Source organism: Talpa occidentalis, unplaced genomic scaffold (assembly GCF_014898055.3).
Source record: "Talpa occidentalis isolate TD23 unplaced genomic scaffold, MPIMG_talOcc4v2.1 talOcc4.2, whole genome shotgun sequence".
NCBI lineage: Eukaryota > Metazoa > Chordata > Mammalia > Eulipotyphla > Talpidae > Talpa > Talpa occidentalis.
The window spans coordinates 16,200,106-16,214,048 of record NW_023602073.1 but is presented as its reverse complement, the minus strand read 5'-3'; the positions used below and the strand labels follow the sequence as shown (position 1 = coordinate 16,214,048).

The window sequence follows — 13,943 nt, the reverse complement described above, 5'->3', positions numbered from 1 at the left end:
CAGATTTATTGTTTGTGTATAGGAAGGCTACTGATTTTTGCGTGTTGATTTTGTTTCCTTCCGTTTTACTGAACAGATTGATTAGTTTAATTAGTTTTTCTGTGGAGTTTTTGGGGTTCTCTATGTATATTATCATATCATCTGCAAATAGTGATAGTTTGACTTCTTCTTTTCCTATTTGGATTCCTTGCATGTCTTTCTCTCATCTTATTGCTCTGGCTAGAGCTTCCAGTATTATATTGAAAAGCAGTGGTGAGAGTGGACATCCTTGTCTTGTTCCAGATCTTAATGGAGATGCTTTCAGCTTTTCCACATTGAGAATGATACTGGCTGTTGGCTTGTCATATATGGCCTTTATGATGTTGAGGTATGTTCCCTGTATCCCAAGAATTTCAAGGGCTTTTATCGTGAATGGGTGTTGCACTTTTTTTTTTTTTTTGAAATTTGAAGCTATTATTCACACACCCTTTTTTTTTTAAATAATAAATTTTATTTTTATATTCCCCCATACAATTGCAAACGCCCCATTCTGACCCCAATCCTTCCCCTCCCGCCCCCCACCCCCCAAAAAGTGTCTCTGGTTCATAGTTTTTTGTTGATTTTGATTTTCACTTTCTTATATTCATTTTCCTGGTCCCTTATTTAAGTTTTCTAGATTCCTGCTATGAGTGAGACCATCCGGTATTTTTCTTTTTCTTTTTGGCTTATTTCGCTGAGCATGATCCCTTCCAGCGCCATCCATGTTGCTGCAAATTGCATGTGTTTATCTTTTTTGAATGCTGAGTAATATTCCATGGTATATATGTACCACATCTTCTTGATCCAGTCATCTATTTTTGGGCATTTGAGCTGTTTCCAAAGCTTAGCTATTGTAAACAGTGCTGCTATAAACTTAGGGGTGCAGGTGCTCTTTGGAATTGATGTTTCTGTGTCCTTTGGGCAAATACCTAGGAGTGGAATTGCTGGATCATATGGAAGCTCTATGTTTAGTAGGTCCAGAAATCTCCACACAGCTCTCCATAGTGGTTGGACCAGTTTGCACTCCCACCAACAGTGCAGGAGAGTTCCTTTTTCTCCACACCCTCGCCAACATTTGTTGTTGCTAGTTTTTTTAATATGTGCCATTCTCACTGGTGTGAGATGGTATCTCATGGTAGTTTTGATTTGCATTTCCCTGATTACAAGTGATGTTGAACATTTTTTCATATGCCTGTTGGCCATTTGCATTTCCTCTTCAGAGAAGTTTCTTTTTAGCTCTTCTGCCCATTTTTTACTGGATTATTTTCTTTGTTGTTGCTGAGTCTCATCAGCTCTTTGCAGATTTTTGTGATCAGTCCTTTATCATTAGTGTTGGGTGCAAAAATGTTCTCCCAGTCGGTGGGGTTTCTCTTTGTTTTTGTTATTGTCTCTTTTGCTGTGCAGAAGCTCTTTAATTTGATGTAGTCCCAGCTGTTTATCTTTGTCTTCACTATCACTGCTTTGGGTGATGTGTCTGTAAAGATGTCTTTGATGTGCAAATCCCGTAGTGTTTCGCCTATATTTCCTTCTATGTATTTTATGGTTTCAGGTCTTATGTCTAGTTCTTTAATCCATTTTGAGTTGATTTTTGTGTATGGTGTGAGGTAGTGGTCAAGCTTCATTCTTTTGCATGTAGCGACCCAGTTTTCCCAGCACCATTTATTGAACAAACTTTCTTTGCTCCAATGCATAGTCTTTGCTCCTTTGTCAAAGATTAGTTGACCATAAATCTGTGGGTTTATTTCTGGATTTTCTATTCGATTCCATTGCTCTGTATGTCTGTTCTTGTTCCCATACCATGCAGTTTTGATGATTATGGCTTTGTAGTATAGTTTGAAGTCTGGGAGTGTGATGCCTCCATTTCCTTCTTTTTTTTTTTCAGTAGAGCTTTGGCTATTCGGGGTTTTTGGTGATTCCATATGAATTTCATCAATAATTGTTCTATTTCTTTGAAGAATGCCATTGAGATTTTGATTGGAATAGCATTGAATCTGTATATTGCTTTTGGTAGGATGGCCATTTTAATAATGTTTATTCTTCCAATCCATGAGCAGGGGATGTCTTTCCATTTCTTTGTGTCTTCTTCTATTTCTTTTAACAGTGTTTTATAGTTTTCTTTGTATAGGTCCTTTACCTCTTTTGTTAGATTTATTCCCAAATATTTGATTTTTTTTGTTTCGATAATAAAAGGGGTGGTTTTTTTGATTTCTTCTTCAGATTTATTGTTTGTGTATAGGAAGGCTACTGACTTTTGCGTGTTGATTTTGTATCCTGCCACTTTACTGAATTGATTGATGAGTTGAATTAGTTTTTCTGTGGAGATTTTGGGGTTCTCTATGTATATTATCATATCATCTGCAAATAGTGATAGTTTGACTTCTTCTTTTCCTATTTGGATTCCTTGGATGTCTTTCTCTTGTCTTATTGCTCTGGCTAGGACTTCCAGTATTATATTGAAAAGCAGTGGTGAGAGTGGACATCCTTGTCTTGTTCCTGATCTTAATGGAATTGCTTTCAGCTTTTCACCATTGAGAATGATACTGGCTGTTGGCTTGTCATAGATGGCCTTTATGATGTTGAGGAATGTTCCTTGTATCCCAAGAATTTCAAGGGCTTTTATCATGAATGCGTGTTGCACTTTGTCGAAAGCTTTCTCAGCATCTATTGATATTATCATATGGTTTTTATATTTCTTTTTGTTGATGTGTTGGATAACGCTGATTGATTTTCGGATGTTAAAACATCCTTGTGCCCCTGGAATGAATCCAACTTGGTCGTGGTGAATTATCTTATGGATACATTGTTGGATTCTGCTAGCTAAAATTTTATTGAGGATTTTTGCATCAGTGTTCATTAGGGAGATTGGCCTATAGTTTTCCTTTTTTGTGTTGTCCTTATTCGGTTTGGTATTAGTGTAATATTGGCTTCATAGAACGTGTTTGGTATTGTCCCTTCCTTCTCAATTTTTTGGAAGAGTTTGTGAAGGATAGGCACTAATTCGTCTCTGAATGTTTGGTAGAATTCATTTGTAAATCCATCAGGTCCTGGGCTTTTGTTTTTGGGGAGGTTTTTTATTACCATTTCAATTTCGCTAATTGTAATTGGTCTGTTTAGGTGTTCTATTTCTTCTTTATCTAGCTTTGGGTGATTGTAGAGTTGTAGGAATTTGTCCATCTCCTCTAGATTGTTGAACTTGTTTCCATATAACTGTTCATAGTAGTTACTGATTATTCTTTTGATTTCTGCTGTGTCCGTTGTGATTTCTCCTCTTTCATTTATGATCCTGTGTATTTGTGCTTTCTCCCTTTTTTCCTTTGTGAGCCTGGCTAGGGGTTTGTCTATTTTATTTATTTTTTCAAAGAACCAGCTCTTGGTTTCATTGATCTTTTGGATTGTTTTTTTAGTTTCAATTTCATTTATTTCTGCTTTGGTTTCTATTATTTCTTTTCTTCTACTGGTTTTGGGGTTTTTTTGTTGTTCTTTTTCTAGATCTTTGAGCTTCGAGATTAGGTTGTTTCTTTGAGTTCTTTCTTGTTTCTTGATGTGAGCCTCTATTGCTATATATTTTCCTCTCATTACTGCTTTTGCTGCATCCCATACATTTAGGAAATTGGTATCCTCCTTGTCATTCAATTCAATGAATATTTTTAATTTCTTCTTTGATCCCCTCATTAGTCCAGTGGTCTTCCAGTAGTGTGGTTTTCAATTTCCATGAGGTAGGAGAGATTCTTGCCTTCTTTTTGTGGTTTATTTCTAGTTTGATGCCTTCATGTCAGAAAAGATGGTTGGTATGATTTCAATCTTGGTGTATCTGTTCATGTTTGTCTTGTGTCCCAGTATGTGATCGATCCTGGAGAATGATCCGTGTGCACTTGAGAAAAATGTGTACTCAGATTTTTTTGAGGTTAGTGTTTTATAGATGTCTGTTAAGCCCAAGTGCTCTAGATCCTTATTTATTTGTTTAGTGTCTTTACTTATTTTTTGTCTCATTGATCTAGCCATTGTTGATAGTGTTGTGTTGAAGTCTCCCACTACATATGTGTTTTCTCTGATATCTGTTTTCAGAGATGGCAACAGTTGTCTATTATATTTTGGTGCTCCTTCGTTTGGTGAGTATATGTTAATGAGTGTTATTTCTTCTTTAAGTATTGTCCCCTTGATCATAATGTAGTGACCGTCTGGATCTCTTTTTACCTTTTTGAATTTGAAATCTGTTTTATTTGATATAAGTATAGCTATTCCTGCCTTCTTTTTTGGTCCATTTGCTTGTAGGATTGTTTTCCATCCTTTAACTTTGAGTCTATTTTTATCTTTTGTAGCTAAATGTGTTTCCTGGAAACAGCAAATGGTTGGGTTTTGTTTCTTAATCCCGCCTGCAACTCTGTGTCTTTTTATTGAAGAGTTTAGTCCATTTACATTTAGAGTTAATATTGATATATTAACATCTGTATTTGCAATTGTGTTTGTCTTTCCTTTTATTTTATTTATTTATTCTTTTAATAACTTTTTCTTTTTGGCCTTCTTTCTTTGTTATTTGTCCCTCTGAGGTTCTGACTTTAGGACTCCTTGTAGTATTTTTGTAGTGGAGGTTTAGTCGTAATGACATTCCAGAGTTTCTGTTTGTCTGGGAAGGTCCTTATTCTTCCTTCATAGAGGAAGGAGAGCTTTGCGGGATAGAGTATTCTTGGTTGGCATTCGTTTTCTTGGAGTCTGTTGACTATTTCCCTCCGCTCTCTCCTTTTCTGTAGTGTTTCTTCGGAGAAGTCTAATGTCAGTCTGATTGGTTTTCCTTTTATTGTTATCTGTTTCTTCCTTCTTGTCAGCTTCATTATTTTTTCCTTGTCCTGGATTCTTGGGAGCTTTACTATTATGTGTCTTGCTGTATTTTTCCTTTCATTGTGGAAGTTTGGTGTTCTTCCTGCTTCTTGTATATCAATTTTCAGCTCCTTCTTCACGTTTGGGAAGTTCTCTTCAATTATCTCCTTGAATATATTCTCTCTACCTACATCTCTCTCCTCTCCTTCTGGGATTCCTATAACTCTTATATTTCCTTTCCTCATGGAGTCAGATAGTTCCTGAAGTCTTTCTTTGGTCTATTTCCTTCGTACTTCTCTTTCCTTTTCTGTTTTGGTCTTTTTATTTCTGTGTCTTCAAGAGTGCTTATTTGTTCTTCCATTTCATCTATTCTGCTTTCATTGCTTTTCCCAGAGTTCTTTAGCACCTCCATTAATTCTTTGATCTCCTGCATTTCTTTTACTTCCCTCTTTAGGGACTCAATTTCATTCTTCTGGTCATTGATTATTTTTCCCTTACCTCTCTCTGGAAGCTTAGAAGTTCTTCCAAGTTACTCTCATTGCAGTCTGGGGGGTTCTTTTCTTTTTGTGGTGTGCTTTTTTCCTGAGGAGTTGCTGGGTTGCATGTGCTTTTTTCTACTCCCTACTGTCTGTTTTCTAATTTGCCTTATGCATTGGGACACTGTGTTGCTGGTACTGGCTGGCATCATGGCGAACTTCCCAGCTGACCTCTGGCTCCTCCAGGAGCCTTCTGCCGGTTTCAAGCAGGCTTTACTGAAGAAAGGTCCCTGTTCTAAAAAGGTGATGCGGGTTTGCACTCCTTTGCATGCCTGATTTGCCCCAGTCTTGGGTGCCCACTCCCCCTCTGGGCTCAGACTGCAGGCCAGAAGGGGCCTGGCGTGGGCGAACTTCCCAGCTCACCTCTGGCTCCTCCGGGAGACTTCTGCTGGTTTCAAGCAGTCTTTACTGAGGAACTGTCCCTGGTCTAAAATGGCAATGCGGGACTCACTCCCTGTGAGCCTGGTCTGCCCGGATGGTGGGTTTCCGCTCCCCCTCTGGGCTTGGACTGCACAGGTGCCTCTTTTTAACAACACTCTACGTCTGCAGGGCATCAGCCTCCTGCCTGCCCGTGACCTGTCAAGGCCACCTGCCTGCAACCACACAGGCCTCTCAGTGAAACCTCTCCCTCTTTAGGGACTCAATTTCATTTTTCTGCTCTTTTATTATTTTTCCCATGTCATTTTTGACTTCCTTCAGATTTTTAATCATAGCAATTTTAAATTATCTTTCTGGAAGGTGCAGAAGTTCTTCCAAGTCACTGTCATTGCAATCTGGTGGGTGTTATTCTCTTTTGTGGTGTGTCTTTTTCCTGAGGAGTTGCTGGGTTGCATGTAGTTTTTCTTTTCCCTACTGCCTGTTTTCTAATTTGCCGTTTGTTGGGACACTGTGGTGCTGGTACTGGCCAACATCTTTTTGGTGTGTTCTTTGTGGAGTTCAGAAACTGGCAGTCTTAATGAGTCAAATACTGTTATGCTAGAAGTCTAGCGAGGCAGTGGTACTTTGAGTATGTTAATTGTCACTGTCACAGAATATTTCCTCCTTCTGTGTTTAATTACAAAGGTGTGTCTTGAAGTCCCACAAACTTCCCTGGAGGAAGGTCATCTGGATTGGACTCTGGGTTCCAAATCACTGGATCCCCCTCTGGGCTCCAACTTCCTGCCAGTCGGGACCAGGCTTGTGGTCGCCTTCAGGTCACCTCTGACTGAGCAGGGAACCTTCTCCCTCTGGCTGCACAGGGAGCCTCTGCCAGTTTGAAGCAGTCTTTTTTTTTTTAGATTTATTTATTTATTTATACAAGCACTGGGTACAGTCAGAAGTGCGGGAGGGTGAGAGAATTCACCAGAGCCAGAGCAGGGAGCAGAGCAGGCAGAAGGACCGAAATACACTGCTGAGGGGAGCAGCGGGCGGCAGGAGAGGTCTGAGGGCCATGTGGGACCCTCCTCCGGTGGCCAGGGAGCAACTGGGGATCGAACTGATGCTGCAGAGGCTGCGTGCAGCTTCGCAACCCAGTGCTCAACCACTGCGCCACTGGGGAGGCCCTCAAGCAGTCTTAATTGAAGAAAGGTCCCTGTTCTAAAGTGGCAATGCGGAGACGCTCTCCCCTGCACACCCGGTCTGCCCAGGCTTTGGGTGCCCACTCCCCCTCTGGCTCAGACAGCTGGCCAGAAGGGGCCTGGCTTGGGCGAACTTCCCAACCCACCTCTGGCTCCTCCAGGAGCCTTCTGCCGGTTTCAAGCAGTCTTAACTAAAGAAAGGTCCCTGTTCTAAAAAAGGCGGTGCTGGTATGCATTCCCCTGCATGCCTGGTCTTGCTCCAGGCCTTATTGCCCTCCTTACCCCCATTTGCGTGGCCCACCCTCTCTCAGTGCCTGAGGGTGTTTTTGTGATCCCTGGTTTCCAACTATAAGGTGTGGTGTTTTTTGTTTTTTTTTTTTTCTGGTTGCTTGGTTGGTGTTTTCTTTTTTTTTTTTCCTGGCACCAGAGATCTTTCCTAGTGTCCTTCAGGAACTGTTTTTAACCCCGTGAGTCCGGGGGGAACAGAGTGGGAGTGGCGTGGAGAGCCTCAATGGTGTGGGGGTGCTGTGTTTGCCTTGTTTCCCACCATCGTGGGGATCCCACGACCTGAATTCCGTGCCCCGGGTCTCAGTTCCCAAAGCCCTCAGGTCCAGGACGCAGGCTGTAGCCCAGTTCAGTGTCCACAGAAATGGCACCTTTTGCACCCTGCTCCCTTGTCAGGGTGCCTGGTTTCTGATTACTCAGTAAGGGACATACACCTCAGTGAGGGCCCCCATGCACGCGAGTCTTCCCACAAGCCTAGGTCTCAGGTGCAGGGACCTTGGCAGCCCTGATCTGCTTATGCTTTTCAAGTGTGCTGCTTTTCCACACAAGCTTACTGGCTGGCCTTGGGCTGTTTGTAGGTCTCCTGGGAGTCTTTCTTTTTCTCCAATGGTACCCGGAGCCATTCGCTCACCTCCATGGTGAATCCTGCAGGGTTCTCCACAGTTCCAGTTCACAGGGTGCGGTGGCTGAAAAATTTCCTTTCCACTCACAGTCCAGCTTGATGCATAGTTTGTTCTTGTTGGTTGTTTCAGTATTTTTTGTTTTTTTCCTCCTTGCTGTTGGTCGGAGAGTGCCAACTTTGTGGGTGGGGGAGGGTAGCAGGGTTCTGAGTTTTCCTCCCTTCTAGTCCTCTTTTATGGCAGCTTTCTTCTTTGGGCACTTTGCTAGGTCTCCCGTTTATCTTCCATGTCCCAGTTCTCACAGGGACCTGCCACTTTTCCTCCCTATTAACTTTTTTTTTTTAAATGGGAGATCTTACTCGCAGCGTTTCCTCACTGCCATGTTGATGACGTCCTCTGCATTTTTCACTTTTCAAGTTTTCAATGACTGAAATTACCTCCTGTCTGAAGATCATGAACTCAACTGGGCACATTTACAGCAGCACAGGGTCTGACCCTCTATATTCCAGGTTCCAATATCAACTTTAGTGAAACAAAAAAGAGGACCAGTGCAGAAGACAATCCCATAACTCAAGCTTGTGAGACTGTTCATGAGGATAGACCTCTGCAAGAACTTGCACACTTGCACTGCAACTGTGGGTCTCTGAGACAGTGTCTGTGGCTGGCCAGACTCTGCAGGATCAGAAACACATTCTTTTATGGAAATATGGATGTAATCCATCCCTTAGTTATCAAATTTATGAGTCATTTTCCTCTTTCAGAGTTTCTTCCCACATTTGTCCTATTCTTTGTAGATGTGCATAGGTGAAATTTAAACTCCTCCTATCCTCATGTTAAAATCCTCGGAAGTTTGGAGGACCTTGCTAGGAACCGGCAAGTGGAGATCCCTGTCACTGTAGCATTGCAACTGCCTCTGTCTCCTCCCTTCTGGAGTCTTGGGTAGTGGGGAGAACTTCTATTGCTACACACCATATAGGAAACCATGTCAGTGCCACAACATCTCCCACAACACCACAGTCACTGAAGTACTGTGTGACTTGAGAAAGCACCCATGGAAATTACACTCTGTCCTCCCCAGAGAAAACTGAGTCTCTCAGTGTTTTTCTTAGTCTCAGCCATAAGGATGATAACTGAATCCTGGCTTAAGGCAATAATATTTCTGGTAACTATCCAGACCTCCCCCTGTTGAGAATCATAGATTCCTACCAGTCTGATGTCTTAAATTCAGAATCATTTATATTCGTTATAAACTTTGTTTGAAGAAATCCACACCCCCCCACACACACACACACAGATAGCTTCTTACATCCCCACTAAAACTTGGTTTTATCTTATATGATAAATAATTTGATCTTGGCTAATTTCATGATTCTGCAACTCCTGCCCTCTCCTTCTTTAATCTCTGGGATGAGATGAAGGAAAGTGAGCAGGTGCCAACAGAGCTAGGATCAGCTTTCCCACATCTGAGTGTCTGCCTCTTGGGCTTGACTCTGCAGAGAGAGCTGGATGATTTTGAGTTTCAGGGCCCATGGGAAAATGACCCACGTAAGCTAAGCATATTTTTCAGGGGTGTTTGTGCTAAATACATACTACCTGACATTACCATTTTACTCATTTCTTTTTTTGTTTGTTTTTTAAAGATTTATTTATTTATTTATACATACATACAAGCACTGGGTACAGTCAGAAGTGCGGGAGGGTGAGAGAATTCACCAGAGCCAGAGTGGGAAACAGTACAGGCAGACCAATGATACACTGCTGAAGGGAGCAGCGGGCGGCAGGAGAGGTCTGCGCACCATGTGGGACCCTTGCCAGTGGCCAGGAATCGAACTGGTGCTGCATAGGCTGCGGGCAGCTTCGCAGCCCAGTTCAACTGCTGCACTACCGGGGAGGCCCACCATTTTACTCATTTCTAACTGAACAGCCCAGTGCATTATGTTCAGTTGTTTTACAGCTGTTGGATGCCACTTTCCACTTGCAGAACTTTTTTGGCATTTGAACCAGAAACTCTACATCCATTAACAATAAAATCCATTGGTCCCTCCTCCCAGATCCTGGCACCACCATTCTACTTCTTTTATATCCAAATATGACTGGGACCTAATATGAGAAGACTCATACGGTCTTTTGTTTTTGCTCTTTGGCTTATGTCCTTCTCCATGAATCTTCATGATGCATCCAGTTGGGCACGTGTCATAGTTTGCTTTCCTCCTGTGAGTGAGCAGATTTGCACTGTGTCTTGGTCCCACCTGTGTTTACTGACTCACCATAGAGGTATGTTTGGTTGTTTCCCCCTTTTCTGCCTACTTTCTTGATTCTAGGAGAACATAGAGCTTCGGAGACAAGAAATACAGTCGGAGTTTAGGACTCTCCACAACTTCCTCGATGAGGAGGAGAGAGCTTATCTGTGGAGACTGCAGAATGAGAAAGAGAAGCTGCTGGAGAGACTGCAGGAAGGTGAAGCCAGTCTGGGAAAGCAGAGCTTTGAACTTGAGTGCCACACCATGAAATTAGAGAAGATGTGTCAAGAATCAGTCCAGAATTTGCTGCAGGTAAGAGAGGCTGAGATCTTCTAGGAAAGAAAGGAAGTTTCATCTGTTCCTAACTATTGAGTGGACAATGATGAGGGAGCCTGGGGAGATTTCTGAGACCTGTCTACTTCACTTAATTGTGGCACCAAAATTAAAGAAACATTCTTGAAAATCTATAACCACATCTGCTGATGGCCTTGCAGTCCAGGGGTCAGCATGTGAATCAGAAATTTAAACTTACTCTGGGTAGATATGGATGTTTCCTGTTTTTATGGAACCACAGCAAAACTTCCTGCCATTTATTTGACCTTGTCAACTGTTCATGGGATCCTTTCTAGCCATCTCATGGATAGAGTGAGGCAGCCAAAAAAAAATGATAACCTTCTCCTGATTCACTTATTGTCGTGGGCCATAAGCTCTTATGGGACCTGCTTTCAACTGCCTGAAGCTTCCAGCAGGTGAACAAAAATGCTTGAACTCCAGCTGCTATTGCAGACTGGTAGTTACACTATGAGGGTGAGGTTGTAGTGTGACAGAGCCCTCAGCAGGTGACACCGGCTGCCTCTACCTCAGTGGCCCAGAACCAGGGTCTGGGCATCCATTCCCCACTGAGGACCTTTGTCATCAGTGATCTCTGATATGGGCTCCTCAGACAGAAATTAGGTCACTTATAGCAAAAGGTAACATGAGCAAGTCCCTGAGGTCACAGGCTAATGTGAATGCAGACTCCATGACTCCGCACAAGCCTGAGCAAATGCGATCACACACAACACACTGGCAGGGACTATCCTAGGGGAAAGGGATGTGAATCGTTCTACCTGCATATGTGTGGGTGTCTCAGGCTGGGTCACTCTACTTCCTGGGGTGGAGTGTTCATAATAAGTAACCCCAGGTGTCAAGTGACATGACATACTGTTTTCCGACACGCACCTTTTGTCTTTGTTTTCACTGTAGGGTATGAAAGATACACTGAAAAGGTAAGTCTGTCTTAACACATCGTTAAGGGGAAGTGAGGATGTGTTGGGGTCCAGAGACAAATGGAATGTCCACTGCAGAAGGTCTGTTGTCTGTTTAATCTAGGCATTCAGATGTGGAGCTGAAAGTACCAGAGGCTGTGTCTTTGGTCCCTCAAACTGTGTGCAATGTTTCTGAGCTTTACTGTGATGTGAGGAAATTAATAAAGCGCTACCAAGGTATGTGAAGGAAATAACTGCCTTAGTGCTTCACAGAAAAGGCCCCTTAAGTGGTAGCCAAGCTTCCTACCTGTCCTGCTCAGATTCATAGGCAGAGAGGTTGCTGAGCTGTTTTCAGTGGGTCAGGAACACGCTCCCTTGGGTGTAGACAGGGAAGTGGCAAACTGTTCTATCTACAGGCTCTTCGAATTCCTCCTCTCCCGTTGATTTGCTGTATCAGCCAGGCCAACCACTACCACATTTTCCCATTCTGGAAAATACAAATATGAACAGATCTTAATTCACTGAGTTTTCATTAAAAAAAAATGCAACAGCAGGTGTAAAGTATTTAGAACAATCCTCATCATGATGTTTATTGTTAACATTTGATAAACATTCAGTGAAATTTAAGAAAGATAGATCAGTATTCAGGACTAAGCAGAAAAAGGATTATGACGCCATGAATATTTGAATCTTAATGAAAGCCAGTATTACCAAATCCAAAACCTTGATTCTTATTTAGTACTTGTCATGTTCCATGTGTCCACAATTAGAAAATTCAAACGAAATTGTTTTAATAATTCCTTTGGCTCTAAAATCTGAATGAAGATGAAATGATTCTCTATGGCTATAAGAATATTCAGTCACTTAAAACAACACACACATTATCTCACAGGTTTGTGGTTCAGATATGTGTGGCTCACATCTGCTAGGACTTATGCTCAGGGCCTTACAGAGTGCAATAAATGTGTTGCTGGGCTGGGCTCCCATCTGGAGGCTAGACTGGTGAATAATCCACTTCCAAGCTGCCTCTGATAGTGGGCAGCATTCACCTCTTATGATTACAGAATTTATGAATCTTGCTTCCTTCTGATTATTGAATAGATGCTGTCCTCATCTTCTAGAACACTGTCAGCTCTAGAAGGCACCCCTTAGTGAGTGCATAGCAAGGCCACTAAGTCTTCAAATAAGCTCAAGGATATGACTTCCACTTATTGGTTACTTCCAAATACCAGGAATGTCTCCAAGCACTAGGCTTCCATTAGCTCCTTCAATCCTCCCCACCATTACTGTTCAGGTGTGATGATTTCCTACTATAGTATGCAGCCTCAGAAAGTGACTCACAGAGCTAAAAGAACTAGGCTGCAATTGAATCCAGGAAGTTGTACTTGAAGTGCTCTGTATTCTCAGCAAATAAAATGTGTCTTTCTCTTTTATCAGTCAGCGTGACTCTGGATCCAGACACAGCTCATTGTGAACTAATTCTGTCTGCCGATCGGAGACGTGTGACCCGTGGCAGCCCCCAGAAGAAGCATTTCAGTATTAAGAGATTCCGTGCTTTACCCTGTGTCCTGGGTTGTGAGGGCTTCACCTCAGGAAGACGTTACTTTGAAGTGGATGTGGGAAAAGGATCTGGGTGGGCCTTAGGAGTTTGTCTAGAAAATGTGCAGAGGGACAGGGGCATGACCCCAGAGCCTCGGTCTGGAATCTGGGCCATCAGACTCTGCCAGAATAATGGCTATATGGCCCTTACCTCTCCCCCAACTCCCCTTCCATTGAAAGAGCGGCCCCTGCTGGTGGGGGTTCTTCTGGACTATAAGACTGGACTTGTGTCCTTTTACAACATGAACACTGGCTCCCACATCTTCACCTTCCCAAGGGCCTCCTTCTCTGAGACTCTTCGGCCTTACTTCCAGGTTAATCATTGTTCCCCTTTATTCCTTCCTTCACCATTAGAGTTATTATAAGAACAGTCTCTTGTTTAACCATTGCAGAAATATAACATGATTTCTACTGGAAAAGAAATTTGGTCTGTTTTCCTTGCTGCTCTTTCCGCCAACCTGGATGGTGCTGAGTTCTCAGTGGACACTCAATGAATATGCAATGAATGAGTGGATACAGCCACTGTACAGATTCCACAGAAGATCAGCCTCACCTGTGGAGTAGCGAGAGCATAGCAATGATCATGCATCACCCTCTCCATCACGGGGTTCAGATCTCTGATTTCCAAGGGTCCTGGTCTGACCAGCAGGGTGAGCAGACATCTGGGGGCCTGAGTGCTCCCATTTATTTGATACTAGCAGAGTCACCCGTGGAGATGAGGGAAAGCTGCATTGTATCTGTCAGCTGCATAGAAGAGCAGGACAGCAAAAATAATATTTCTTTTCACCACTGACATGATGGTCACTTTAACTGAGAGAATTATTATTATGAAGCAAATTTACTTTTAGTAGAACAGAAATTTTTTTGAAGAGATTATTTAGTCAAATTGAGGGCTAGGTTCAGGAGACCAGCCTTAGATTTCTTTGAGTGACTGACTGGTCACTCACCTAAAGTTTTGGGCCCAGGTTTCTCCCTGGAAATTACATGCACAGAAAGAGAACATACTGTTTTTTCTTACTAAAGCAGA

General features: G+C 42.5%; 1 protein-coding gene across 1 annotated transcript; it reads left to right on the top strand.

The window, feature by feature from the left end:
* The first annotated feature begins 9,366 nt into the window (after positions 1-9,366).
* LOC119253529 (E3 ubiquitin-protein ligase TRIM38-like) lies at positions 9,367-13,281 on the top strand. Its single transcript, XM_037521043.1, has 5 exons — positions 9,367-9,375; positions 10,152-10,382; positions 11,316-11,338; positions 11,442-11,554; positions 12,755-13,281. Exons 1-5 carry the CDS (start codon positions 9,367-9,369, stop codon positions 13,279-13,281), a joined length of 903 nt encoding a protein of 300 aa, XP_037376940.1.
* Positions 13,282-13,943: the final 662 nt, after the last annotated feature.